The 27,202-nt window shown below is 39.2% G+C and overlaps 2 protein-coding genes across 3 annotated transcripts in view; one reads left to right on the forward strand and one right to left on the reverse strand.

Annotated features, from left to right (window-relative positions):
* actmap (actin maturation protease) lies at nucleotides 1-7,044 on the forward strand. 2 transcript variants are annotated; one of them, XM_061719435.1, is made up of 6 exons: nucleotides 1-184; nucleotides 346-414; nucleotides 1,195-1,319; nucleotides 4,556-4,682; nucleotides 5,155-5,225; nucleotides 6,376-7,044. In XM_061719435.1, the coding sequence occupies exons 1-6, from the start codon at nucleotides 6-8 to the stop codon at nucleotides 6,708-6,710; spliced, it is 906 nt and encodes a 301-aa protein (XP_061575419.1). In that variant the 5' UTR covers nucleotides 1-5; the 3' UTR covers nucleotides 6,711-7,044. The 2 variants fall into 2 exon arrangements, with proteins under 2 accessions (XP_061575419.1, XP_061575420.1); XM_061719436.1 differs by having other exon boundaries at nucleotides 352-414.
* Nucleotides 6,950-27,202, reverse strand: part of itpkcb (inositol-trisphosphate 3-kinase Cb) — a 22,386-nt gene continuing 2,133 nt past the window's right edge. Inside the window, exons 2-8 of the mRNA XM_061719430.1 lie at nucleotides 24,203-25,212; nucleotides 11,929-12,028; nucleotides 11,303-11,516; nucleotides 10,793-10,997; nucleotides 9,445-9,546; nucleotides 9,250-9,321; nucleotides 6,950-9,122 (exon numbers count right to left, since the gene is read on the reverse strand). Of these exons, the coding sequence (XP_061575414.1) occupies nucleotides 8,913-9,122; nucleotides 9,250-9,321; nucleotides 9,445-9,546; nucleotides 10,793-10,997; nucleotides 11,303-11,516; nucleotides 11,929-12,028; nucleotides 24,203-25,036 (1,737 nt within the window). The 5' untranslated portion in view covers nucleotides 25,037-25,212 and the 3' untranslated portion in view covers nucleotides 6,950-8,912. The remainder of the gene's footprint in view (nucleotides 9,123-9,249; nucleotides 9,322-9,444; nucleotides 9,547-10,792; nucleotides 10,998-11,302; nucleotides 11,517-11,928; nucleotides 12,029-24,202; nucleotides 25,213-27,202) is intronic.

Below are 27,202 nucleotides of genomic sequence, written 5' to 3' on the forward strand. Positions count from 1 at the left end.
AGAAGATGTCTCTGGAAAGTTTCCCGTCTCCACCACCACCACCTCCACCTCCACCTGCTCCTTGTCCACCTGCACCAGCCTCAGCACCACAGAGAAAACTGTATCAGATTATAGCCAGCAACAGGAGTCCTGTAGAAGGGGATCACACTGAGGCCTGCTTACTGCTCAGGCAGAGGGAGAGCAGGTGAGAGTCACCCTCCAAATACTAACCTGAACACATGCTTATTTACCCCATAAGATTATTATATTGTATTGATGGGAAAGTATATTATTGATCCTAAATTCTCTATATGTTTAATGTAACTGGTTGTCTTCAGTTTTATGCTGATGTATTTTATCGCTCAGTTTCAGGAAGGATCTGCAGTGGATATTGATGAACAAATATGTGCCTTCTCTCATCCAAAACGGTCCCCAGTAAGTCAGAAAGCTGTGTTGTAATATGTATTGATAGATAGATTTCTGTGTATAAGAAAAGATAAGATAAGATAAGATAAGATAAGATAAGATAAGATAAGATAAGATAAGATAAACCTTTAATAGTCCCACAGAGGGGAAATTTGCAGTTTACAGCAGCAAAGGGGATAGTGCAAAAACAAGAGGCATCAATAGAAAAAGTAAAAGTAATAACACAGTAATAATAATAACACACTATAAACAGTAAACTGGTATACAATAATAATAATAATAGAAAGATAAATAATAAGAAATACTAGTATATAAAAAAGATAACTGACAGATATTTACAGATGGATATTTACATAATTGCACGTTGCAGTGAGTGAAAGATATTGCACATTATTTCCCTTATGTATATTTATTGTCAGGTTGTATGTGGTCTACTGTATGAAACTTTAGGTGCTGCAGCTCTGAACATGTCTGACTGAGATCGAGGCCTTGATTGGAAAAAGAAGTGTTAGAAGTCATCATTCTGAATGATTAATTGTAACACTGGCTACGCCTGAAGTGAAATTTAATTTAGTTGGAAGACTACCATATGGCTCCCAAGGTGCAGGTTACTTTGGCAACCAAAGCCAGTAGTTTAAATCACCTTTGAGAGTAATACCTTGATGTTCATGGGAATTGGAATATTGCAACATAACATTGTTTAAACAGTAATCACATAAAAAAAAAGATACAGATTAGCTGTCATGTTATTAGTCATACAATGTGACTGTGAGTGTGTGTACATTTCAGGTGTGGTCTGGTGGCTTTGTGGATGGCTGCTCACCTTCGAGAGTCACAGCTGAGTATCGACATGGAAACTTTGGTTCAGATGGCAAAAAGGAAGGGATACACTGCTCAGGGTGAAATGTTTTCAGGTAAATTATTGTTATGTTAAAAATAAAGTGTTGTTTTAGTTCTAAAAATGTAGTTTGTAAAATATCAGGACATAAAATAAAAAAAAGGTCTTTACAAGATCTTAAAAATATGTCAACATATGCTCAGATCACCCAACAGTGAATTCCCACTTTGGGAGTTTTTACCTGTGATTGTTTGTGTAATAATTGCTTGGGGGTTTATGTTTATGTTCATTTTCTGGATCTCTGGAAAGCGTCTAGAGACAACATCTGTTGTATTAGACGCTATATAAATCAAATTGAATTGAATTGAATTGAATTGAATTAAATACCACATTGATACATCATTTATTCACTCAAAGCTACAACAAAATGCAGAATCATTGTGTAATAAACTAAGTATGTAATGTTCCATAAGCTTGAAGACCCACACTTAGCAGCAACAGCTTTGGCAGGAATAAGATGGTAGTTTTCTATACTTTATCAGTCTCTCGCATCACAATGGGGAGCTGTGGAGAATTATCTTTTTACAATGCTGCTTCAGTTCAAGTTAGTGTGTTTTGCATGGTTTACTTAGTGTCTGGCCACTGACTCAGGCATTTTAAAACCTTTTATTCTTTCCATTTTGAAGCCATTCTTTAGTAGATTTGCTCTATGTGCTTATCATCATTGTCTTGTTGTATACAAGTGGCCTTACATTTTCCCTTAAAGTACTTTGTTATATTTTATATATGTATTTATTTAATAACCTTTATTTAACCAGGGAGAAAAGGTCTTGAAATTTAAAATCTCCTTTTCAGTAGTGGTCTGGCTAAGACAATCAACAGCTAAGAGCAACAGACATTACAAACTGACTTTATAGAGGAATTATTGGTTTACTAGGTCACTGCATGGCACCCAGGTCCCGTATCTGCAAAAGAAATAGGGGTGGGGGTGGGGGTGGGGGGGTCCCACAGGCCTCCTAAGTGGGCGCTGCAGCCTCTTGTTATGGCGCATCAACCTCGATTACATGCTGGGGGGGAGGCCAGCGTAGGATGGTTATGGGGTGGTTTGTTTATGGTTTTGTACATGTGTGCGTGTGTGTTGTGTGAGAGAGAAGTCAGTCTGTGTTCTCTCTTTTTAGTTTATCATTGTCCCACCACAGTGTTTGGCAGTATGACGTGATTGTCCTCATATGCTGTACATTATTTCCACTTTCATCATGTTTCACATTATTTCAAGTCTTTTAGTTTGTTCAGATAAAAACTGAGCTGAACAGACAGATTGTTTTTTTAGAGATAAAATTAATTATCTTGGTAATGCCTCCAAACAAGACATACGTGTGCAATCTATATGTCCTTATATTGTAATAAGTTTAATCATTTAACACACTAACAGAGACATGAAGCTCGTTGGAAGTGCACTGGACATGTAGCTTCCTAAAAATCTTTCTTTTTTTTTTCAGTTTCACTAAGTATATTCATGTCTGACCTTTGTTGGATTGAACTCAGTGTCCACTCCTGGACACTGAGTTTTTCACAAACTGCTTCTGCATTTTGACTTGGAATTTCTAGAATAAAAAATGGTATGGTGTCTTAAATAATATAATATTGTTCATCTAACTTTGTATTTATCGAAATTTAAAATCAGGGTCCTGTTTCACAAAAGAGGTTCAATAAACTCTGAGTAAAGAAACTCTTGAGTTATTTGGTTTCAAGAAAGGTTGGTTGAGTCGGTTGAGTTGGTTGGTTCAGTCAATACTGAGGTTCCTTGACTACAAAAAGCCATCCCTGGAGCTCCGATACCATGATTCACCATGGCAAAGCATAGTAAGCAGATATGATCTTCCTATTTCAGTCCGCTAGAACTAAACATATTAGGGCAATTGTACAATGAACTCAAGAACATATTAATACAAGACTGTAACATGGCTATTGCAGCAAAAGAGGAGCGTTAAAGCCTGAGAAAATTAACGAGCGAGTGGATGTTTAGGCGACTTAAAATATTTTAACTATTTTGTATGACTGCAAATAAATGTAGTATATTGATCTCAATATTCAGTGTCATCTCAGTGCAATCTAAGTATCGAAAATAAAATTTAAAAAAGTTGAAACGGTTAAACAAGAGGTAGGCTAAAATATATTTCAGACAGGTGACACAAATATAACAGACAAAAACACATTAAAAATTTCCGAAGAATGAAAAAAAATCAAAAGATAAAATCATTCAAGCTTGGAAACATGAGCACATCCTGTTACACTGATAAATGCTGAAGGGAAATGTCTTCACTCACACAAGTCTGAGCAGGAAACTAATTATTTCAGCAATTAATGTTATCATCTTTTACATCATGTTAATTAGGCTGCTTGATGACTGTGGCAACTGGAAAAAGAAAATAAACTGGACCGTTTACATGTGTGTGAGTTGACATGGAAAAGGCGGTGGGGGGCATTTGAGTCAATCACTTTTCTCTCAGTTCTGCATCATTCTAAGGAAATAGAATAGAGTACGTTCAGTATCCACGTCGTTTATAAAACAGACATTTGCAAGTAAATATCAGATTGTATAATTAACAACCCAAGGTATTTTGTGTAAAGTATGAACATAATGTCTTTAAAAACCATCAGGGTGACATGAGTACAGGTCTGATTTGACTGCATTAATATCTACTGTGATCATTAATATACCTTCAAGATTCTTTATTAGTCATTGAGCCAACGTCCCGCCACAACAAAATCTCATTCCAGTACAGCCCGTCCCTGACACGTTATATGATTGATTGTTTGATGAAATTGAACTCGTTTTAGCTTCATGAAGGTGAGGAGGCAGAAAGTAAGTCGGGGTAAGTTCAAGTAAACCGACTCTTGACCAGGCTTACTTCATGGAGACAGTTACCGCGGTAACAGACTCGGAGTATGAGTTACCTCACTCTCTAAAACCAGCTCAACTGGACCTTCTTGTTTGGGGTTAAGTACCCTCGCTTTGTGAAATGGAAAACTGAGTTTCCCTGAGTTTATGTTCAAAATACTCAGTTTCAACATAACCCGCTCTGTGAAACAAACCCCTGGGAGGGCATCAGATATTTTTTTATCATGTGATAATACTGTATAAAACCACTGATTTGGCATCTTTTTTTTTTTCTACAAGATATTAAGTCTGTTAAATGTTTGATTCCATCCAAACTTTAAATTAAAAGTGAAATATAGATTATATTCATTTGTATGTGGGAGGAAAAAGAGTTGTTTTTTTGGCTTCTCATTAAGCATTTTATTTTTCAGCATCCAACATGTCCCTGCTGGCAGAAGAGGTTTGTGGTTGCAGGAGTGAACTGCTGTCAGGAGGTTTGAGCGGTAATGATGCAACCATCATCACACACCTGTGGGGAGGACAGCCTGTTCTCGTTCCGTATCCTGCACCCAAACAAAGATGCAATACTGGGATGCTCTGAAAGAAAATAGCCTAGAATTGAAATGATTATGAGAATACTTTATTTATCCCTTGTAGGAAATGATTGCGTTTCAGTGCTCAGACTTACAAATGCAAAATAGACTTAGAAATATTAAATAAATATATATATATATATATATATATATATATATATTTAAATAAATGTATATGTATGTATGTATATGTATGTATGTATGTATGTATGTACAGTATGTATAATGTCTTATAAGTGTCTTGGGATCACTTAGTAGATAGTTTGATATTTATATTGTCAGAGTGAGGACTTGAAATGATTGATGGCCACTGGCAGGAATGATTTTATGTGACACTCTGTCGTGCAGCTTAAACGGATGAGTCTGTCACTGAACTTATGTAGATTAAAAACATGATCTCGTGGTCACGGGTGAAAAATCTTTAACAGTATGTACAGGTATGATGAGGACTGCAACCATGAACCATGCCAGCGCAACGGTCACAGGGCACACTGGGCCGTCATTTCAGGTAAGTTCAGATGGCTGTTCAGAATTTGCAAAATTTATAATTAAAAAAAAAAAAAAAAACAGGCTATACATGATCTTAATAAGTTTATAAAGTGCAGAGTGCAAATGATTGCAGATGGCCCCTTGAGTAAAGGATAAGAAACAAGTAGCAGCAATCAGCACATGTGTAAACAAAGTGGTGAACAAAAAGCCATATTTTAGATTCTTCTGAGTTGTGCAGTTTTTTCCTGGTTCAGACCAGCCATGGTTGGTGAAAAAAGCTACTCTTAAGTCTCTTAACTCCTAAGTTTTGTGGCTGGGAAGGGCTTTGAAATGTTTGCCTGGTCACAGCAGTTCAAAGAGATAGTGACAGTTGCACCGTGTGGTGTATTTCCTCTGGGAGTTGAGTCCCAGTGGTCTTCTGTGCGTTGGAGGCGACATGCTGTAGAGCCGTTTAGTCAGCTGCAGTGCAGCCAAAGTGCCACGCGGAGATGCACTTCAAGATGCTCTCTTTTGAACAACAGTAGAAGATAACCTGTGGTAGTCCAGCCTTTTTTAGTGTCCTCGGGAAGTATTCCTATTCGGGTCTAGTTTGATTTAATGACTTAGAAACACAAATCCATATTAGATTAGTTCACTTGGAAGAAAATGCATGCAATGAGATTTTTAGTCTCAAATCAACACATATTTAACTAATGCAGGATGATAAAGCAGAAACAAAAAAAACAAAACAAAGGATAACTTTTTAGATGATGCAGTGTTGATTTAATCAGACTGTTTGCTTGATGTGGGTTTGTATAAGAACAGTTGAAAAAGTTCCCTGCACAATTGTTTTTCAAAGTCTGCAAACCGTGCAGAATTTTCTAGATTTCTGTGTATGAAACTTTAGTGGCTGCAGCTCTGAACATGTCTGACTGAGATCGAAGCCTTGATTGGAAAAAGAAGTGTTAGAAGTCATCATTCTGAATGATTAATTGTAACACTGGCCTGAAGTGAAATTTAATTTAGTTGGAAGACTACCATATGGCTCCCAAGGTGCAGGTTACTTTGGCAACCAAAGCCAGTAGTTTAAAATCACCTTTGAGACAGAATTTACCGAAATGGCTTTAATGAATCTCAAAAATTCTAAAAATTGTATTGTGATGCTCAGTTACCATTTTTGTTTGTTCCAGGTGTTCTCCTGGGTTTAGACCAGGGGAGCGTGAGCAAAGAGTATACGGAACCTGATCCCACCCTGCCATGGCTCCACCTGGCCACCGATGGCTGCGCTCCCTGTCCCGTCGGCAGCGAGGCCGTCAGAGAGGTTTACATCCTGGCTAAGCAGGGTAAAAGCCTGCGCTACCAGCTGTGGAGTCTGGGCAGCGTCGCTCAGAGCAATGAGCAGCTGAGGACTATGGACCCTCAGAGAGCCAACGATGGGACAGAGTATGTCGTTCCTGAGGGAGGAGTGGAAGCTGGACTGGCTGGACAGGCAGTGTTGCTCCATACAAGGACATACAGGGAGTGAAAGGTGTCGCGCTTCTTGGATGGGCAGCTATATTCAGCAAATGTTCATCTGTGAAGAGACACTGAACGAGTACAATGCGAAAAAACACTTAAATGTGGTGACCTTATTTTAAGAAATTACTGGGATTCAAATGATTCTTAAGAATAAATCATATGACAATATGAAAACTTTGGTGTTGGATTTTCCAAATGCAAATCTGAAGAGAAGAAGCCTTGAAAATAAAAAATAAAATAAAAAACTGAAAACTTAAACTCAAATTTATTGCAATCCATGACCTTGACAAAACAGGGATTTATTAACAGTTTCCACCATTCTGTTTTGCAACTGTAAAACACACTGCTTTGAAATACAAAACATCGCCCATATCCAGTTTTCTTTGCTGAGAAAAGCAGCACACCCTTTGAAAACCTGATGGTTTGCCTCATTAAAAATATAGAGAATTTATGGGCAAATCACATTTTGTAAACGCATATATTCCTCTTCCCTGTTATGTTTAGCTATAAAAGATGACCAAAAAAAAAAAAAAATCAGAATTTCTAAATTTAACAGCCAATTTGATGTCAGATGTGTGTAGCACTAAAAGGAAATTTGTGTGAATCACCAGCACACACACACACACACACACACACACACACACACACACACACACACACACACACACACACACACACACACACACACACACACACACACACACACACACACACACACACACACACACACACACACACACACACACACACACACACACACACACACACACACACACACACACAAAACCTCTGCAAGTCTGAACTTTAACTGTCTCTCCACAACCCAGCATGGGAATGACAAATATGCTCACAAACACTGCACTTAAATTCAAATTAAACAGTGTTTGCTTCCTAGTAAACTTGAATCCTAAAACTCTGACCACAAACACTTGGTGTAGTGTGATGAAACCTAGCATCTTGAATTCATGTTGTCAATCATCCCCTAAGTTGCTTTCCAGTTTGAAAACCATGTGAAATCGTTCAGAAGCCTAAAAAGACTCATTTTAAAAATCAATTAATTCCAGTTTGATCTTGATCTTCACGCCACTGTTTTACTGTTAAACCCCCCTGAAGCAACATTTCTCAGAGATGTTTAACTCATTAAATTAATGTTGAACCGTAAGCTCAGCTCCTCAATGCTGCTTCCTAACTTAAGACACACGGAGGCACTGCTTGTTTTGTTCGATGGCTTTGTGAGGATCTATAGTGCAACAAATTCCAAAGAAACACAGCTGCTAAGCTGCTTACTGTACAATAATAATAATTAAAAAAACAAAAACATTCACTGTATAATAGCATAAAAAAATTCTAATTAAGAAAACAGTTTTTAGTAGAAGCATAACTTTGGGATAAGATCAAGTTAGTTTATACTTAGGTGTACTATTTTGAGGGATAATCACAGGAGTTTTCTGCACTGGAATGATCAAACACCTCTATCGTAAAAACGCCAGGCACAAAAATTGTACAAAGATGGTCAGCAGGTTATTGCAAGTCCAAAAAAAAAAATACAAATAAAATAAACATTAAATTAAGCTGTATTTACAAACCAAAGTTAGTTACTAAAAGTGTTTTAGTGTTACCGTATTGTTGAACATCATAACCCCTCAATGTTAAGAGAAGTTTTCTATTTCCCAATGCCTCTGAAAGGCTGTTTAAAAAATAAAAAAATAACGTTTCCAGTCAATCATATTCAAAGTTATGAGACAACTGCTGTATGCAGCAGCATGCAAGAGAGGGAGCTGTTGAGGAGGGAGATAGTGTGGTTTCTTTTGTTTCCATTAGTTCATAGTTTGAATTCTCAGAAAATAAGCCACATCCCACGTGACAAAAGTTGCACTTGTTCTTTAAAAGTTCTTTAAAGTTCTTTCCTCACATCTCATGTCATGTCACCTGCGTCCCAAACTCCACATACCTCATCTTAACTTTGAGCATTTTCTGAAGAAATCATGCTTTTCACTTGTTTCCAGTAGTCACATTGGTAGGTATAAGTGGATTATTAAGACACTTAGATAACAGTGAGGTTCTTTAAAAAAAAAAGACCAGAAAAAGAGAATCAAACTGGCGTGTCTTCACACGAGTCCTCCAGTCTTCGTTTGCATAATCTCCCCTCACTCTTGAACAACTAGACATCTTTTTTTTTCCTGGGGTTCTCCAAGTCGTGTGTCCCTCTTCAGGGCATCTGAGAGAGCTCACTCTTGAAGATGTCTATGAGGTTGTCCAGTCCCCACAAATAACCGTCCTCCCTGTTGCCCTCCGTCCAGGGAGTCCTGTGGTCCAGGGTCAGAGGAGGCGGCAGCGGGGCAGTCTTTCCAAAGTCAATCATCCACACTCTGGCGGTCCCAGTGGCGTCGTGCACAAACAGAATGGAGCTGCCCACGACCTGTGAGACCAGTGAGACGGGTCAACTCGGGTATGTGAGCAATCCAGTGCAAAAGCTGATGAGATGATATAACAAATATACAACTGGGACGGCAGGTTTGTTTGGAAGTCGTGAACATGTCTCTCACCTCATGTGTCTTGAAGAAGTGTGACTGCTCAAGGACCACACGCAGTTGCTCCAGCTGCTGCAGGTAGAGTTTCTAAGGAAAAAAGAAATTATAGGTAATCAAAACTCTCATAAATCATAAAACAAATATACTTATTCCCCAAAATGTAAGGTTTTAAAAACAAAATGTACTGAAAGTACTGAATTGGTGACATACCAAAAGGTTAGCACCGCCATCGACAAAGTCTTTCAAAGCCTGCATCACTTGCTCTTTGTGTTTTGTCTTCTTAAAGCTGGTGTTACAAGTTCCATCAGCCTTCTGTTGTACAAGGAAACACAAGTGTTGAGGGTTTGGTCTTCTGATACCATATACACTCACACAATATACACACACATACATGAAGATAAATAGATTTCAACATATAAACTTTATTTACTTTAGCTTGTATTTGCTTTCATCTATTTAGAACGAATACTCCATCTCTCCAATATCTTTCATGCGGTATTTGAACATGCATGGGGCAATCGGATTATTGCTCAGTCGCTATTTTCACCTCACTTTGGTTTTGAAACGGTGACTCCAAAGTCCGTGAGCCTCAAACGACTTAACAAAAAAAAAAAAAACACAAGCCCAAAGTCGCTTAACACACGCGGACCTGGCAACACTGTGCATATACCCCTTTCAGAGTAAAACTTCTACTTCAAAATAATAATAAACTTTATTTATATAGCACCTTTCTTAACAAGGTTACAAAGTACTTCCCAACAACAATAAAATACATCAAGATAAAAATACAGTGCATAGTGGATAAGAATATAAGACAGCAATAACCAAGTCTAAAATTAATAACAATATTCACACCACAATAAAAGCTTTTCTAAAAAGGAATGCTTTTAGTAAAGATTTAAAAGCAGTGGGGGATTTAGCTGACCTGATCTCAGGTAAAGATATTTTGCAAAGTTTGGAAAATAATGGCTTTATATAATAATAAAATAAGGGCTCAATTAACTGGCGTCTTTGACTTGAAGAATTCATAACAACAAGATACGGTATGTGTATATCTTGCTCTTTTGTTCATTTATTATATTTTCATTTGCAGGATTACAATTATTCCTTTCAGTTATTAAAGCTCCCTGGATCAGCCAGCTCTAGTCTACTTCATACAAGATGAAATTGGATGTTTTACTTGGTATTTTAGATCTTGCTATGAATACTTGTTAGACCGGAAAACAAAAAGGGGTTGCTTTAAATACTAACACGTGCCATTAGACATTTTTATTTGTGCCAGAGTAATATGCAAATAGAATATTTTTATAACCATCATTATCCATTCCAGCTATTTTGGAAAGAACAAACAGCCCCTTTTATAGCAGCGTGTCCAAACAAAATCTTTTTCCCTTGTTCATTCCAGCATATTTAGTCGGTTTCATCTAACAGGCATGCGATCCTGCGTCGTGGTTCACCTCTTGTAGAAACACGCTGCACCATTTATTCTCCTAAGTGACAGTGAAACCTACAGCCAAGCATGTTAATAATGCAGTTTGTGTTCATGATGACCTCTGACCTTAATGCCTTCAATGCGGAAGCCCATGGTGGCGGTGGAGCTCAGCGTCTCCCTCCATTGCATGTAGCGAGGTTTGAGGACCCCCTGCTGAGCCCGCTCCTGCTCTGTAGGGGCCCCGGGGTCCACTTCAACCATCTTCTCATACATGTCCTTTCGCAGACGTGGACGCTCTCTGGCTTTTGTCAGCTCCTCCTCCAAGTATGTCCTGCAATATAAAAAGGTATAGTGTTTCATTTTTTTTTGTATCATCCAGTTTCAATTGATCCTTTTTCACTATTTTAATAGCATTCCTTCTATTCAGATGAGATGTACCAATTCTAATTCTAATTTCATGTGTGATGTAATTATAAATCAGTTTATTTCCAAATAGAGTGATCTCGTTTAATTGATTAAAAAAAAAAAAAAAAAAAAAAAAAAGTCAGAGTAAGCCATGTTTGGATTCACCAAGTTTTCAAAAAGCCAAAATGTTCCTTGCATTTACACAAAAAAACAGCCATGTTCTGAACTCACCTGCAGCCCATCTTACAGTCCATGATGGAGGGCGAGTCAAAGTCAGCCAGCAGGTCCTCCATCTTGTTATAGTCCTGATCGTCTCTCTGCTCCACGCCGTAGTAGCCAGGCACAAAGCGCCGCAGAGAGTCCTTCATTAGCTTCTGCAGGCACTGCTGCTCACTCTCGCAGTATCTTTTCAGCACATACCCATTTTCTCCGGCCAGGAAGTTACCTTGGTGAGATGGAAAAGGGTTTAATGAACAGTTAAACATGTGACGTTACGTATGCCTCCATAATTAAAAAAAAAACCCACCGCATGTTAGATAAGACTATTGATACATCTCAAATCTGTTCACTAAATATACAATTGGAGCCAGGAGACGGCTTTAAATCCACATGACCTTTTGCTTTGTGCACAAATGAAACAAGCGAGGAAACATTTCAGCTCCAGAGTTGCTGTTTGGCAGATTTTGTTACCTTTGAACAGAGCCAGGTCAGATGCTTTTTTTTTTTTTTTCCCCTTCAGTTTGCAATCTTATGTGACACTTAATTAACTGCTTCCTAGCTGTAGATTTATGTTTAACGCATAGTTATGATAATGCATTTAATCTTATCTTCCAACTTTGTGACATTTTTATGCATACCTGCATGGCCGGCCAGCTGCACCCACGGGTAACGCTTCTTGCGGGACCCGACTGAGGGGGAACAGTGAACCATGGTCTTCAACTTGTGCCAGGGCTTATTCTGGAGAAAAAAAAACAAGTAAATCCATCTTCTTGTTAAAAACAAAAAGGCATTACGAGTCACACAAATGACCAGTGTGAAGCCCTTACTATTTAGCATACATGTCTTAAACCTGCTCCAACAAAACTCAGTTAAATGGAGGCTGGGAGTATGATTATTCATTAAAGGAGAACACACCCTGTTATGTGAACACACACACACACACACACACACACACACACACACACACACACACACACACACACACACACACACACACACACACACACACACACACACACACACACACACACACACACACACACACAAGTAGACACTGGATAAACCCTCCCCTTAAGCCAAGGCCAGGTGAAAAACGTACATGACAAAACCCATTCATAAAACATTTACCAAAAGGCAACACTGTGGTCGTAAAACAGAAGCTTTCTGTGTGTGTGTGTGTGTGTGTGTGTGTGTGTGTGTGTGTGTGTGTGTGTGTGTGTGTGTGTGTGTGTGTGTGTGTGTGTGTGTGTGTGTTGTGTGTGTGTTTGTTGGTTATCTGTGTTGGAAAACACCAAAGCAAGGACAGTTTGCAACAGGAGTTTTGACGCAAGCAGTGTGAGAGGAACCCGGCATGAACAGATTAGAGGATATTTGTGTGGGAAATCACAACAAAGAAAACACCAGTTTTGGACAACCTGACCGTCACTTTGATCAGCCTATCTTTAAAAATGGCTAAACAGATAGAAAGGCTGAGCAGGAACAGTCCCGGGTACTAGATAGAGATGACTGTGCAGCACAGCTGCATATGACCAATGAAGCGCAGAGACAAGAGGCTATAATCGTAAAATCAATCTTTTTTATAACACGGTAGATGGCTGTTTCTCGCTGCATGGTCTTCCCTGATTTGAATTCTTTCCTTAGAAGCTCTGTTCAAACTCTGTCACGATAAAAAAATATAATTGAAGATAATATACAAAACACTAAATGGAAACTGTGGGTCTTGTGTTTATCTATGAAGAAGAAGAAAAATTAAAGGCTTTATTCGAGTTTACACAGTGCTGTTTTGTAGTTTAAACCTTTGAGGTTTGAGTTTGACTTGAAGGGCTTTAGTAAATGTTTTTGTTGTCATAAGTAGCACAAAATAATGTTCACAACAGAAGTCTTAAACATCTAAGTATCACCACATGAAGACATTACATGCAAACAATTCTTGAACAGAAGGAGTGGGATGCATGTAAATATTCAAAAGCTACTAGAAAACTAATATCATAACAATAGTGTGGGGTTTTTTTAACCAGTAAAATAAGATTAACAGAGAAAAACAGCTCGGCACTAAAGTGTTCAACCAGTTTGAGTTCTGTCACGTGTTGGAAATTCTGAGCAGAAAGTAAACCAGATCTGACCGCTGAGGCAGTGGCCTGTTTAAGTTTTATTACAAAATACGTGTAGTTTCTATGAAGCAGACCCAGAACTCCCCACAACGATGACCAACTTTGGTGTTGGTTTAAAAGGTTTAAAAAAGAAAACGTCCTTTCATTTCTTTAATAGTGGATCTTTTAGATAAAGCACCTGAAACTGCAACCTCTAAAAACATCTCTCTAAAAGCATCTAAAACATTCAAACCCCTTCTAAGAGGCTGAAGATGAATTCTCAAAAAAGATCCCCATCCTTTAACGCATACGTCTTCTTTTTTCCTGTTCACAAGAAATATGTTCGACTTCAAACTGCGTGGCAAAACATCAGTGGGAGAGCTTTAACTTTTACCACAACCAAACCACCTCCAAACAATCAATGAAGCAAACTAACCAGTCTTCAAAATGTTTTATGAAACATTCAGAAAATACCCAAAGGTCTATAAAGACATTTGATGCAATATTCTATAAATGTAACCCCCCTCCCCAATGTACATATACCTTATATGTACATTTTAAATGGAGTGTGGCATTTGATAATGTGCAACGATCATGCAAAGTTGTGGACTTCAGCTTTGGATCAAATACCATATTATTTGATTCTGCGTAGGAATGCAAAACTGTGAAAAGAGACATTTACTGCCTGCTGACAGGATACTGCATTTTATAGATAAACGTTTAAAAAAAAAAAAGAAATCTGCTGGGCCAATATCTATTTTGGGACAGGATATGAACCATGTTTACCCATCACAGCTTTAACCACGCCCCCACCCTCATTAATATTATTAGCAGCATATCTCTTCCACCGAGGAAAACCTTAGTGCCAGGTGAGAGCCGCTGAGTGAGACGAGAGAGGACCGGCAGCCTCTCCTCTTACCCACATCAGCCTCTAATTGCTTGGTGCTGACAGCCTAATGGGCTGCTCGTGTGAGGTCAGGTATCCCCCTTTAACACCACCACAACAGACAAAAGATATTAAACAGAATATTAAATGTTTCCAGCAGAAATTCTGTTTGAAAAAAGGTGCTGTGTGATAAATACATAGGCTTGGAAATAAATTGTAAAAAATGCCTGGTTGTTTTCGTTTAAAGTGAGCGAGCTCTGCAGTCCTGTACAGCATCTCCATCCCACACACATTTTAAACACTGAGGTCACATTTCACCCCACACAGTCCAACCTTTACCATCTCCACTTTCTCTTTTATAACTCATGACGTACAGCACAGAGCTACTTTTCATTATTATTGGTTTTCAAAGAGGGTGACTGTGGTTTCCTAAGGCTTTGAGGGTGATAATGTTTGTACCATCGACATATTTCTTTGTACTTTCTCAATTTGTTTTTGCCAAATGCAGAGTCAAGTTAAGTCCCTGGACTGCATACTCTCCCCCGTTTGTCTGCCCTCCCAAATTCTGGGAATCCTGGGAAAGTTACTGGTACTCACCACAACAAACGCATCCCTGCCGACGTCTCTGTTCTTTTCAAAACAATAATAATCAAACTTCTGACAAGTCACACTGACCATAATCACGTTCATCTCCAGTCCTTCCCTTCAATCTTCTTGAAAAACTTCCACACAAGCTTTTTTTATACTGAAAATGTGTGAAGTTTCCATTTACTAAAGTCACACCACGCTGATGTCATCTTTAGTCTGCCTTGGCAAAACATTCGTATCAACTGCATCCAATAAAGTGCTGACAGTTTTTTAAATATCTGTCACAAGACGAAAGCAAAACTGGACTTGAGTGCATCAGCTGTTACAATCTGAAGTATGACGATCTTGACTGGTTTACATGCTGGTTTACTCAGATCAAAGTTTTTGTCACAGTGACACGGGACAAACTGCACCAGCGACAAGAGGATAAGACATCAATCACATCACATTTGAATACCTAAATATGTTACCTGCATTCGCTGCGGCCTGCGTTCACATCTTTTCTGAGGAATCATGACATCAGCAAACCCCTTTCGAGGCACAAATAAACGGAATTTATCTTGGTATCTTTTGTCTCTGCATAGGTTTATCCTGATCCGTTTCTTACCTGACAGACGGAGCAATATTGGAGGAGGAGGAGGAGGAGGAAGAGGAGGAGGAGGGAGGCGCTGACACAGGCCCACACAACCCCAGAGATGAAGCCAGAACGCAGCCACCACAAAAAGCTCTGCACCATCAGCACAGAGTAGGCAGCCCTCCCCGCTGGCCCGGCAGACTACACAGTTATCTATAACCCACCATCAGCTCCCTGCTAATGTGTTGTCATATTCCCGTTAGGGAGCTTAATACAGCCTGTAAACAGTCGCCTCATAATCTTACCTCAATGAAAGCTTTGACTGGCTCCTTCTCTTTTGCTACAACCTCTTTTTGTCATTTCAATTCAAATTTTCTCCTGTTTCAACATTTGGATATTTTTTTTCTTACACTCCTCCCTTCCTTTATTTCCACTTTCTCAACCCCTGATATCTTTGTTGCCGTCATTTCCACCTACCGACTTGCAGCTGTCTTGTCTCTCTATGTTCCTGCTCGGACTGGTCCCGCTTTCTATCCTCTTCATCCAAAACATTCACACTCTCTCTCTCTCCCTGAAGGTACAAAGCTCCACCTGAAGGACCGTCTGCTGCTTCTCTCAGTAAAAGATCTCCTCTCCTTGCACTCATCCTCTAATCCCCGGAGGACCTATCCCGAGCCCCATGCTGAGCCTGACAGATTCTTGACTGACATTAAACATGGGGGTAGGGACAACAGGCCCTTCTCCAGGCCCTGCCAGTCCCTTTGTTTGTCTACGTGACGAGCAGTTCTGCAGAGAGGCCGGTTTGTGTGTCTGAACAGCAGAACCCGTCAGGCGACTCTCATCAGCTACAGGAATGACAACATATAAATACACAAAGGCCGTTTTCAGGTTCTGTTATAGCTCCTTTCTCAAAACCAGTTCACATAAACCACATCCCTCTTCCTTTATCTGACATCTTCAAAGCGGCTCAGCTTTGCAGGCTGCTGAACGTTAAAAAGATGGTGCATCTTCTACGAAACATCGACAATATTATAGTTAGTTATCTGACTCTCCGTCTTTTTCCAGCCGCATGCGACACGTGCTTTTATGCTGGACGTGTTACATAAAATTAATCTGAAAAACAAATCAATCATCTGCACTTCTGGTTATCAAGTATTTGATATTGATCAGCCCTCAGATATCTAACCGGGAAAACTTGCTGCTAAAACTGATTCGCTTTTTTGAACTGTCAAACTACCATTTATAGATCAGATAATGATTTATTTGCAATTATTATTCCATAATTAATAAAAACATAACGCAAAGCTGATTACACAAAATGATTGAAAAATGATTTGCAGCCCAAGTTAAAAAGTAAGAAAATGTTTTGGATGTTTTATTGTACATCTACTCCTAAATGTCACCTTTCATCGTCCTCACCGGTGAACCATAGATTCTGCATCCACTAATGTGTTCTAATGAACTTTATTCAATATCCTGCTGATTTGACACGTTAGTTCAAGAAAGTTTAGCGACCAAACTAAATGTTGAAACTTGTAAATCAAACTCTCGACAGCAGTCCAGAGTAGCTAGATATTGTTTCACTTGACCAACCACAAATATTCATCTCCATTTACTGATCAATGTATCAGTAACAGTAATCAAATAATACAACAGTGCATGAAACCAAATAGAGAATAAGGATCAATAAGTTTTGTCCGTATTGCTGAAGTTATATAACTTTTGACAATACTCTGAACCCACAACATACTTGCAAAGAAGCACATTTATACACAACAATGCTTCTTTACTGAAGTAATACACTTGGATACCGTTTCCAACACTTCATATATGATAAACGGAGGTATTATTTGCAGCATTGTGGCTGATATTATTGAATGTGGCAGTCGTAAAGGCATTAAAACTTCACTGTATATTATTATAGTTTCTAAATTAGAAATGAGGATCAAACAAATATCTGCTGATCTTTTTTAATGAATAACTTTGTGGCGTGGACTTTGTGTGTAAGTGCCGTGGGAGTGTTGTGTGGGCCAGACAAGTCTGTGACTGTGGCTCATGACTGAATAAGAATGCATAGATGAGAATATTCATCATCTCGTGTAGGCTACGCGTTTCACGTTCCAGCTTATTTCTTTCTATTCTTTTGTGTAGTGTCTTTTGCCATCTTACCCTGATTTTCCGCCGCTTTCTTTTCCGCTGCATAGTGCGTCTCAAGTTGTATCAAAGGAAAATATTAAACTATAACAGTGGCGCTCGAAAGGGGAAGAAAAACCGTGTATCATACTGGAATAATCTGATAATAAGACACAATAACGTGTGTCTTGTTGGTCAGAACAGACACAAATAGGAATTTACATGTAAAAGCATTGAAATGTCAAGGACAGAGTAGATGCTGTCTGACAGAAAGAACAAGAAGGGGAAGAAAAAAAAAAAAAAGAGAGAGTACCATATATGGCAAAGATGTTGCCAAGCAACGGGCTCAGCCTTCAGCTCAATTTTCCATGACACACACACACAAGCACTCAACTCTGAAGGCAAGACGGCATAGCTGCGAGTGCGGGTACGTCAAACAACAAAGTGTTGATGTAAGGTTTGGTTGGGAGCTGACAGCGAAGCACACGGCAGTCTGAAGGCAATAAAAAAATACACGCCTTGATTGAAGTCTCAACAACAAACCACAGTTTTAACTCGGCTCCAGGAGGACACAATGTGACCATTTAAAAACAGCTCTTATCAGAAACCACAGGTCAACGTCACCCTGGTTGTTACAACAGCTAAAGTGCAACTTGTTAAGTTGCTCATTTCCTGGCGGTAAGTAGAAAAGCTGGACGTCCAGTGACGTGCTGATTAAAGCGATAATTCCTCTCACAGATGACGACTTAACACAGAACAGAGTTGGGGTCTCCTGGCAGAGGAAAAAAAAAGGACTTAATTTCCTGCCTTTCCAAATAGTGACACAAAATCCACCATATAAGCCAACTGGACATAATCATGTATTCTGCCGGAGAAAATGAGAAACGGCTATCCTACATTCTGTATTATTAAATGGAAACAATCAGAAATCTTATTTATTTGGTTTTTGTGTGCGATCGGTTTAAAAATGTGAGTCAGTTTCACTGTTTCTCCAGTTATTCATATAACTTTGTGCAAGAAAAGTTTAATGTAACTGTGTTTCTGCTTCTTCTCATCTCGAACTCTGTTTTTAATCCATCTTCTCCTCATCTGTCTTCTGACATTAAAGAAACCACCAAAGCATAAATGTTGAAGGGAAACAGGAGCCATGTCTGAAACACTGTTAGTGCAGGGATAGTTTTTTCTTCAATTCAACTTTAGATTCAATCTTCTGTTAACTTCTTATGTAAATGTCTTACGTTTGCTGTCAACAAATCAAAGTCCCCTTTCTGCTGCAGATAATCTCTAGATCAAGGTGTCTGCCACTGTCTCGTTTTTGTTTGTATCTACCAGGACAGACTTCATACAGAATATTGAAAAAAACTCCAAGAAAATCCAGGCCAGCACTTTTTTTTGCCAGTGTAAAGATCAATATATAATTAAAAAAAACTTTGTTCAAATGCAAAATAAGGAGGTGTGTTTTACACTTCTATTTAAGTCCTACAATTCAGCATAAGTTGGAAATGTCTAGGTCACGTGGTTATACAGATATTAAAAAAGCGGAATATCATTTACCAACATTGCCGCTCAAATACAATTCAATTAACGCGTTTTATTTGACTGTTTTAGTACTGCAATTCAGCTTGGTTTTAGGGTGACCTGGAGGCTGTTGTAAAAAAAAAAGTTGGTAGTTTATTGACGGTCTCTAAATGAGACCAGGACGCATGAACATCCGTATTGAATATCCATTTATTGTCCTACATAAAACTGACTCAGTTGGGATTTTGAAAAAGGGGGGGAGGCGTGTCCCACCTGTTCCTAGTGGAAGTTACACCTATGTCTAGGCTCCTTAAACCATGAAGACGTCAGTATTCTGAGGTGCTTCTACGTACTACATACAGTATGTTGGCAATTTTCTAGTGATGCACCGAATGCTCGGTAAACGAAATTGTTCGGCCAAAAATAGCAAAAAAACACTTTCGGTGTTCGGTGGAATAAGTGGGGAAAAAAGAACAATTAATAACAGCATGTTTAGATGACGCAATCAAACAGCGAATAGCGTGGAGTGAGGGGCGTGCGGTGTTAAATGAGCAAACATGTCAGATCATTACTTGGATGTGGGGAAAAGCAGAGGACACGAGAAATGATCCAGGCTGAGTTGGATTTGGAAAGCCGCTTGGTGATGGAGACGGTCAGGGGAAGCACAGCAGAGAAAAGGGCCCGTACTACCGACGCAAACCCTCACTGTCTGATATGTTTGACGAGATCCTCCAAGAAAATAACCCAGATTTTTACAATTATTATACAAGGCTTCAAATTGTGGAGATCAGCCCCACCGCGACCCGATTAACTGGATTTGAACGGGAGAAAGTGAAAAAGGATTATGAGAAAAAATACAATAAGTACAGTAAGACAAATTGTGACTGTATTGTTTGACTGATTGTATTTCACTGCACATTTATTTGATTTATGCAATGGTGAAAAAATTGGTAAAATAAATTAAAAACTGCGAAGAACCATTGTTCGGTATTCGGCCAAGTGTTTATTATTATTTTCGGTTTCGGTTTCAGCCACAAATTTTAATTTCGGTGCATCACTACAATTTTCCCTTTGTGTTATTTTGTTTCATATTATCTTTTGTTGTCAGATTTTTTTATTTGTAAACCGTAGATAAAGCTCTTAAACTGAAACAAAATCCATCCCAGACCACGCTGCTGATTTTATTTTGGTGTCCGACTTCTGTCAGCGTGAGCTCGAGTCACCGTCAGGAACCTGGACACTCATGACTCACAAGTAACTAAACAAGGCAAGTAACGAAACTGGAAAGATTTCACGAGTGGAAACATCAGGTTTCTAAAAACATTCCAGGGATGTTTAGTCATCGGTTCATCAAATCAACTTCCTACTTGAGGCTCAATCTTGTGTGAGAGGCAACATCACATTTCGGAGTTTTCACACCAACTCCCAACTCTGGAAATATCTGTAAAGAGTATTTACAGCCCAGAGCTGCAATTGCAATAGGATGACGAGTAAATAACAGGTAGCACGCTGGTGTTAAAACCCAGGTAGATGAAGCTCAGCAGTGACAGATTCTTCACCTTTACTTTAAATGTGAGATGCTCCTTTCACACATTTACTTCTTTCTATTAATCTGGTGGCAACTCAATGAGTCATTGCTGCTTAAGTAGCTCACACAGCAGTGTGATAACGCTGAACTGAGTAAACTGTACAAGTCTGAACTGCTGCAGTCTGATCAACAGACAGGCACATACGGTAAATTTGGCTTCTGATGAGCGACTCAGAGGAGCCATGATAGATTGTGTCAGCAAAGAAAAAATTGCAGTCCTACAACAAGTTTAGCTACACTACAAAGTCATTTATTTTAGCCAAATGGAGAGAAGGCCCATTTCAAAGCAATTGTCCTGCATTTGCAATGTCTTCTCTCTGTCTGCTCAGATCAAATATATCAACTGCTCCTGTTCACTGGCCATTGCTTGTAGGACTGACATGATCTATTTTATTTCATTTTTTTTGTATACATGTTGAGACAACATGAGTGTATATGACTAATGTGAGAATAACTTGGAGTTCTCTGCGGTGCTGTAGCTTCTCTTCTCACAAACAGAGGACACGGTGGACAAGGCGTCCTCTGGTTAAGTTAAAGATCAGGTTTTTCTTGACTTCATCAGAGCTATGCGGGTACCGCTCTGCAATAACACGACAAGTACGACAGGCTTCAATAAGCTTCATAAAGCAGAGACGTGATCTCCATCTGCTGCAGAGAAAACTGTGAGGACTTTAGGGATACAGCAAAGTCTCACAAGAATGGAAAATGATCTGCTCACACTGTGGCTCTTTGTCACTTTCACGTGCACGAGGAACATCTGTAGAAAACTGATGAATGTCTTGAGTGAATTAACTGAACCGTGTCATCTTATCAGGTTGATGTGCATCCAGAGTCAGACAAGGGTTCGTCTGTCTTTATCAGAGTAAAACATGTCCTGCACTTAAATCTTTGAACCACACCAACAAATTATCTCAACTGTCCTTTTTTTTGGTTTCAGCATTTTGTCACACAGATTCACCCAAGCAAGCCTTGTGAAGGGTATAATACTATAGACAAAAGAAAATAAATAAAAAGATCCTGGATGACGGGGGACTTCGTCTCCTACGTCTGCATAGATGATTTTTTAAATGTCATGTGCAGTAATTTCCCAAAAGGACGCAGATTACACAGATTTGAACCTTCAAATGAACTGCCTGTTCGTCCCTGATGGGGACAGGAGTGACAGGCTTTGTGCTCTGTTTGTTTGTGCAGGGCACCGGGTGAATGCATGAAGTGAATATGTAAATACACGACTGTGAGGTCATGCTGATCTCAGTTATCTGACAGCCAAAAGTGCCTATGGCTAAAACAGACTGCAGGAGTGTTCACCTGTACTTCTGGTATGCACTCCCTGTACTGTGTTTCAACACCTGTTTTGATTGCTTCACTCAAATTACTTTGTACATATCTAGTTATTTAACCTGGAAGAGGGGTCCTCCTAATCACAATCATTTTGCAATTGTATTTGCTGGTTTAGGGAATATTTGCAGCAGATTATCCTTTCGCCAAGTTGATATATTAAGTTCAAGTCTAAGATTAAAGTTGTCTGATGTGCGGATTAAATAATGACAATCACGTGTTTTATCTTGATTGGAAAAACCAAAAAGGGGGGGGGAAGGGGGATTGTGCATTAATAAGGTCAATGTATAAATCAGCAGATATACAACTATGCAAAATAATAACAGCAATAACATGCATACATTTCTCAAACAAAAGGTTTTTGAATTTATTAAGAAAAGATCTTCAAATATCTTTAAAGCTTTAAATAGCTTTATCTTTATCAATTATATTTTCAAATGTTGAATAACTGATCTGTAAAGAAGATGAGAAATACTATTTAAGGGAAAATAAGAAAATAATTTGTTATCTAAAGCCAAATCTTTATTAAGTTTACAAAGATCTACCCAAGAATACCATAAATCAGCTGCAACTGGTTCAAAACGCTGCAGCGCGAGTTCTGACTCAGATCAGAAGGAGAGCACACATTAGCCCCATTTTAAAATCCTTACACTGGCTACCTGTTAGTTTTCGTGTTGATATTAAAGTTCTTTTATTAGTTTATAAAGCGCTACATGGGCTTGCACCAGAGTATATTTCAGAGATGTTTTTATTCTATGAACCAGGAAGGCCCCTTATATTGTATGTCAGTGTGCATTGGTCTCCCAGTTTTTATTTTTATTATGCTTATTCTTCAGTCAAAATGTTAAGCACTTTGTATTTCATGTACCTGGATGAAAGGTGCTATACAAATAAAATTTGATTGATTGATTGATTGATTGATTGATTGATTGATTGATTGATTGATTGATTGATTGAAAAGGGTTTCTATTGCTATAAAGTGCAAAGGACATATGAACAACACAAGAATTATTATAAGCATTTAAAGATCTCCTGGATGAAACTGGAAGGTAAAAGTCTTGAAATGAAATGCTTCTCTATCAGAAGCAATGTTGAGAGTATGCATGCTGAGCTGTCTTGGATGATGGTGGAGGATCGACTAGCATGCAGCCTTATTATGTTTTTGAAGAATATCTGTATATTACGCAAACCTGGCTTCTTGTTTATGCAACTTTTACCAACAAATAATAGACACAGCTATGATACCAAAATGGCCCTAGCTAATCACTTTTCTCTGCCTAGGCCCAGAACCAATGCATTGAAAAAAACAGTAATGTATAGAGCAGTCGCACACTGGAACCATCTCCCCCCATGTCTAGTTGCAATAATCAAGGTGTCAAGTTTTAAAAGGAGACTGAAGCAGGCGGTTCAGAGGGAAGTTATGATCGGTCCTACGTATATATTGTGATTATCTTGCAAATTGTAAGTATATTATAAATTTAATAGTAAATATATTCTAAATTACTGTAGGCTATGAGTGTATATATAGTATAGTAGTAGAAGTATATTATAATGTATAAGTATATTGTGATATATAGTATATTTATACTACTATAAATACTGTGCAATATTTTCTATTTCCTATCCATAATGTTCCAATATTCCTTACCTATCTACCGGTATGTGCAATACTCTTCCATCCTTTCAAGTGCAATATTCCTCCACCCATTCATGTACATTTTTATCCTCCCATTCACTCTTGTTTATATATATATAGTGTATATATATATTTATGTTTCCTTTTTTTCATTTTGTTGTTTACAGTACTTATTTATATAGTCTTTGCATATGTGCACTTTGACGGAGCTGCTGCCTAATTTCATTGTACAAGTATAATGATAATAAAGGCTTTCTATTTCTATTTCTAGTGGTATAGGTATATAATCATAAAGTCGTTGCAAACTATTTTGCTCAAAAGTGGATACAGATCTGGTGATAGTAGCAAATATTGTTACTTAAGATGTGGATGGTTTTGGTTGGTTACTTAATCTTTTTTTTGTGTTTCAATTTATTATTTCAGGAATTCTAGTGAATGTTTTTCACCCTTTTTGAGTTGTGTTATTGTTCTTTTGTATGTCTATGTGTGGACCCCAGGAAGAACAGTCTTCCCATGGTGAAGCCTAATGGGGATCCTTGTGTGTTTTGCTGGAGAACTCACCCCGGTGCTGTCCGGGCTGCCCAGGGCCAGCCCCATGGACTCCAGGTCGCTGCTGGCCAGGTCGTCCTCGGACTCCTCGAAGGACGAGGCGGAGGACAGGCCGATGGACGAGCAGCTGGACAGCTTCCTGGAGCAGCGCCCCGGGGCCGGGGAGCCCCCGCAGCCGCTGTCCGAGCAGGGCGACTCGTCGTCCGGGTGCGGGTCCAGACACGAGCCGGTGCCGGCCAGCAGGACCGGCAGGGCCGGCGGGTCCTGCCGGGCCCGGCTGGGGCTGGGGTCTCTGGTGATGATGAGCTTGGGGATGGTCCCCGGGAAGCCCTGGCCGCCCTGGCGGGGCTCAGTTTCACTGGTTTTAGTCATCTCTCCCTCAGTCTCCTGATCCCCCCAGTGAGTCCGTTCAGTGTCCGGGTCAGAGGTGACTACAGCGGGATCAGGGCTCGGTGCTGCTCCCCCCCGCGGCTGCTCTTCCATGGTGCTGGCCGGGGGGTCCGAGGCATGGCGACCCCCGGGGCCGACCGGCGTGTCCCCGCACCCCGCGTCCGCCGACAGAGCCTCGTCCCGGGGCAACTTCCCCGCCCTGCGGCCGCGGAGCGCAGCCGGATCCGCGGCTGCTGCTGCGTTTCCGCAACCCGGATCCGATTCGCTCTGGCTCGAGTTGCGCTTTCTCCTTCCCAAGCAGGACAGCACTTTGTTTTTCATGGGGTTTTTGTTCGGCTGCTTGTGTCTGAGCCTCGGTGTGCGGATCATGCGGAGCCGTCTGGCCGTGGTCTCGCCGGATCTCCACGTCACTGCGCCGGCGCCGCTCTGCGAGAGACCCGAGCGCGTTTGGCCCATCCTGCTCGCCGTAGTAGTATTAGCAGCAGCCCGGGCACACCCTCACTGCAACTATCACAACTTCAACATGACTCACGGGGCTTACTGGAAGACATTATTCATCGGATCTGAGCAATAAACTATAGGGAGACTTAGATTGGCAGGTCCTTGTTGGTTCACGCTCCGATTGGTTCGATCTGTGAGAATAAACAGATGACACTAACTGAGTAAACAGCAGTCTGACACAAGCACACACTCATTTCAAAGTAACTACAATTAGAACTCATGATTCTATATAACTCTCCATACTCACTTAGACATATGAATTTTCCTTTTTTCTTTGTTCCTAGAATTTTAAAAGAGGTTGGTAAAAGATCATTTTATTTTAAAGCTCCATCAGATTGGAATAATCTTCCCCTCTTTTTGTGTTCCATTACCTCTTTTCATTGTTTTAAGTTGGCATTATATTCTCATCTTAAAACAAATTGCCTATGTTTTTAATTTATTTATGTATTTTTTGTCCTTTTTTCTATTTATGTATTTATGTATTTATTTTTTCTTTTCTCTCTGTTATGTTATATTTATCTCATTGTTTCGGTTATTCAAATAGTCTTCTTTGTAACTAGACTTATGTGTGTAGGGGTTGTGTGTGGGAGGGGGTGAGCAAGATGTCTGTGTTTGTTTTATGTCATGTATGTCTGTACTGTAATGTAATATATTGTAATGTTGTATGTTTTATGGGACCCCCTTGAAAATGAGATGTTACATCTCAAGGGGCTTTCCTTTAATAAATTCTAAAGTAAAGTAATTCATTGTTATACGGCCATGAGCCAGACCAGATATCAGTACCACTCAAAGTGACAAAACCTGCTTATAATTTTTGAAAATATCCATGTCTATAGATGATATTTTGCTATGATAACCCTTCCTGAGTGGCAGCTGTATCATCCTGTATTTGCATGATAAAGACCAGTTTGTGACATTAGCCTAGCGGCTGTTATAGTTTCATAGGAGCCTAATGATGCTCTTCTAGTTTAAGGCTCACAATGACCTGTAACAATGATATAGTATGGGGTATATTATACATTTCCTGAATCCTTATGGTCCAGTGGGTAATCCAGTTTTTATATTGTGTGTCTCTGTTGTTCCTAGATGACACAAGTGAATTTTTGGGTTCTGGCCCATGGACTATTAAGCCTGAATTATGGTTCCTGCGTTGGTGTTGGTGGAACCATAAATCAGCCTTTATACGGCCATCAGCAACCAACTGCACAGGACATAAATTAACTTATTAAAAAAAATCTGCTTCATCAAAATATTTACGAAAATATGCCTGAGAGGGTCATTTAAATCAGTGATTCTCAATTGGTGGGTCGGGGCCCAAAAGTGGGTCTTTCTGGAACTACTTCTCAGTTGTTGCACTTTTTTATTTCATGTTTTTTGCACGACAACACCAACTGAATCTGTTAGTAATGATGTTTTGATTGCTGCGTTAGCTTTATAATGTTGATTTGGTGATTGAATAGCTTTACTAGTGCACTACTTGTTATACTGTAAATTTAATTAGTGGGTAGTCAGCTGAAGCTAAATATTTCTAAGCTTTTTTGGAACTACTTTTCAGTTAATGCACTTATCTATTTTGCATCAGTTCTGTACAATTTTGAGGTTTAAACTTTTCATTGTTTAAGTTTTCATGATTTGACTGATGGATTTTCATGGGTCCCAAAGCCAGACCAGTTGAGAACCTCTGATTTAAATTGCAGATTGCAGGGGGGGGGGGCTTGGTTTCACTATCTGATTAATAGTCAGTGCAGCCTGCTACTGCCCTCCTGTGTCTGGACACTGTCCTTGTAGAAATTGATGTCCATCTACTGTATATGTTTTGGCTAAAGAGACTCCCAACCCAAGAAGGGGGGATTGTGCATTAATAAGGTCAACGTATAAATCAGCAGATTTACAACTATGCAAAATAATAACAGTAATAACATGCCTACGTTTCTCAAACAAACAATTTTGAATTCATTAAGAAAAGAGCTTCAAATATATTTTTAAAGCTTTAAATAGCTTTATCTTTATCAATTATATGTTCAAATGTTGAATAACTGATCTGCAAAGAAGATGAGAAATACTATTTAAGGGAAAATAAGAAAATGTTTTGACATCTAAATCCAAAACATTATTAACTTT

Source organism: Cololabis saira, chromosome 4, assembly GCF_033807715.1.
Source record: "Cololabis saira isolate AMF1-May2022 chromosome 4, fColSai1.1, whole genome shotgun sequence".
Classification (NCBI taxonomy): domain Eukaryota; kingdom Metazoa; phylum Chordata; class Actinopteri; order Beloniformes; family Belonidae; genus Cololabis; species Cololabis saira.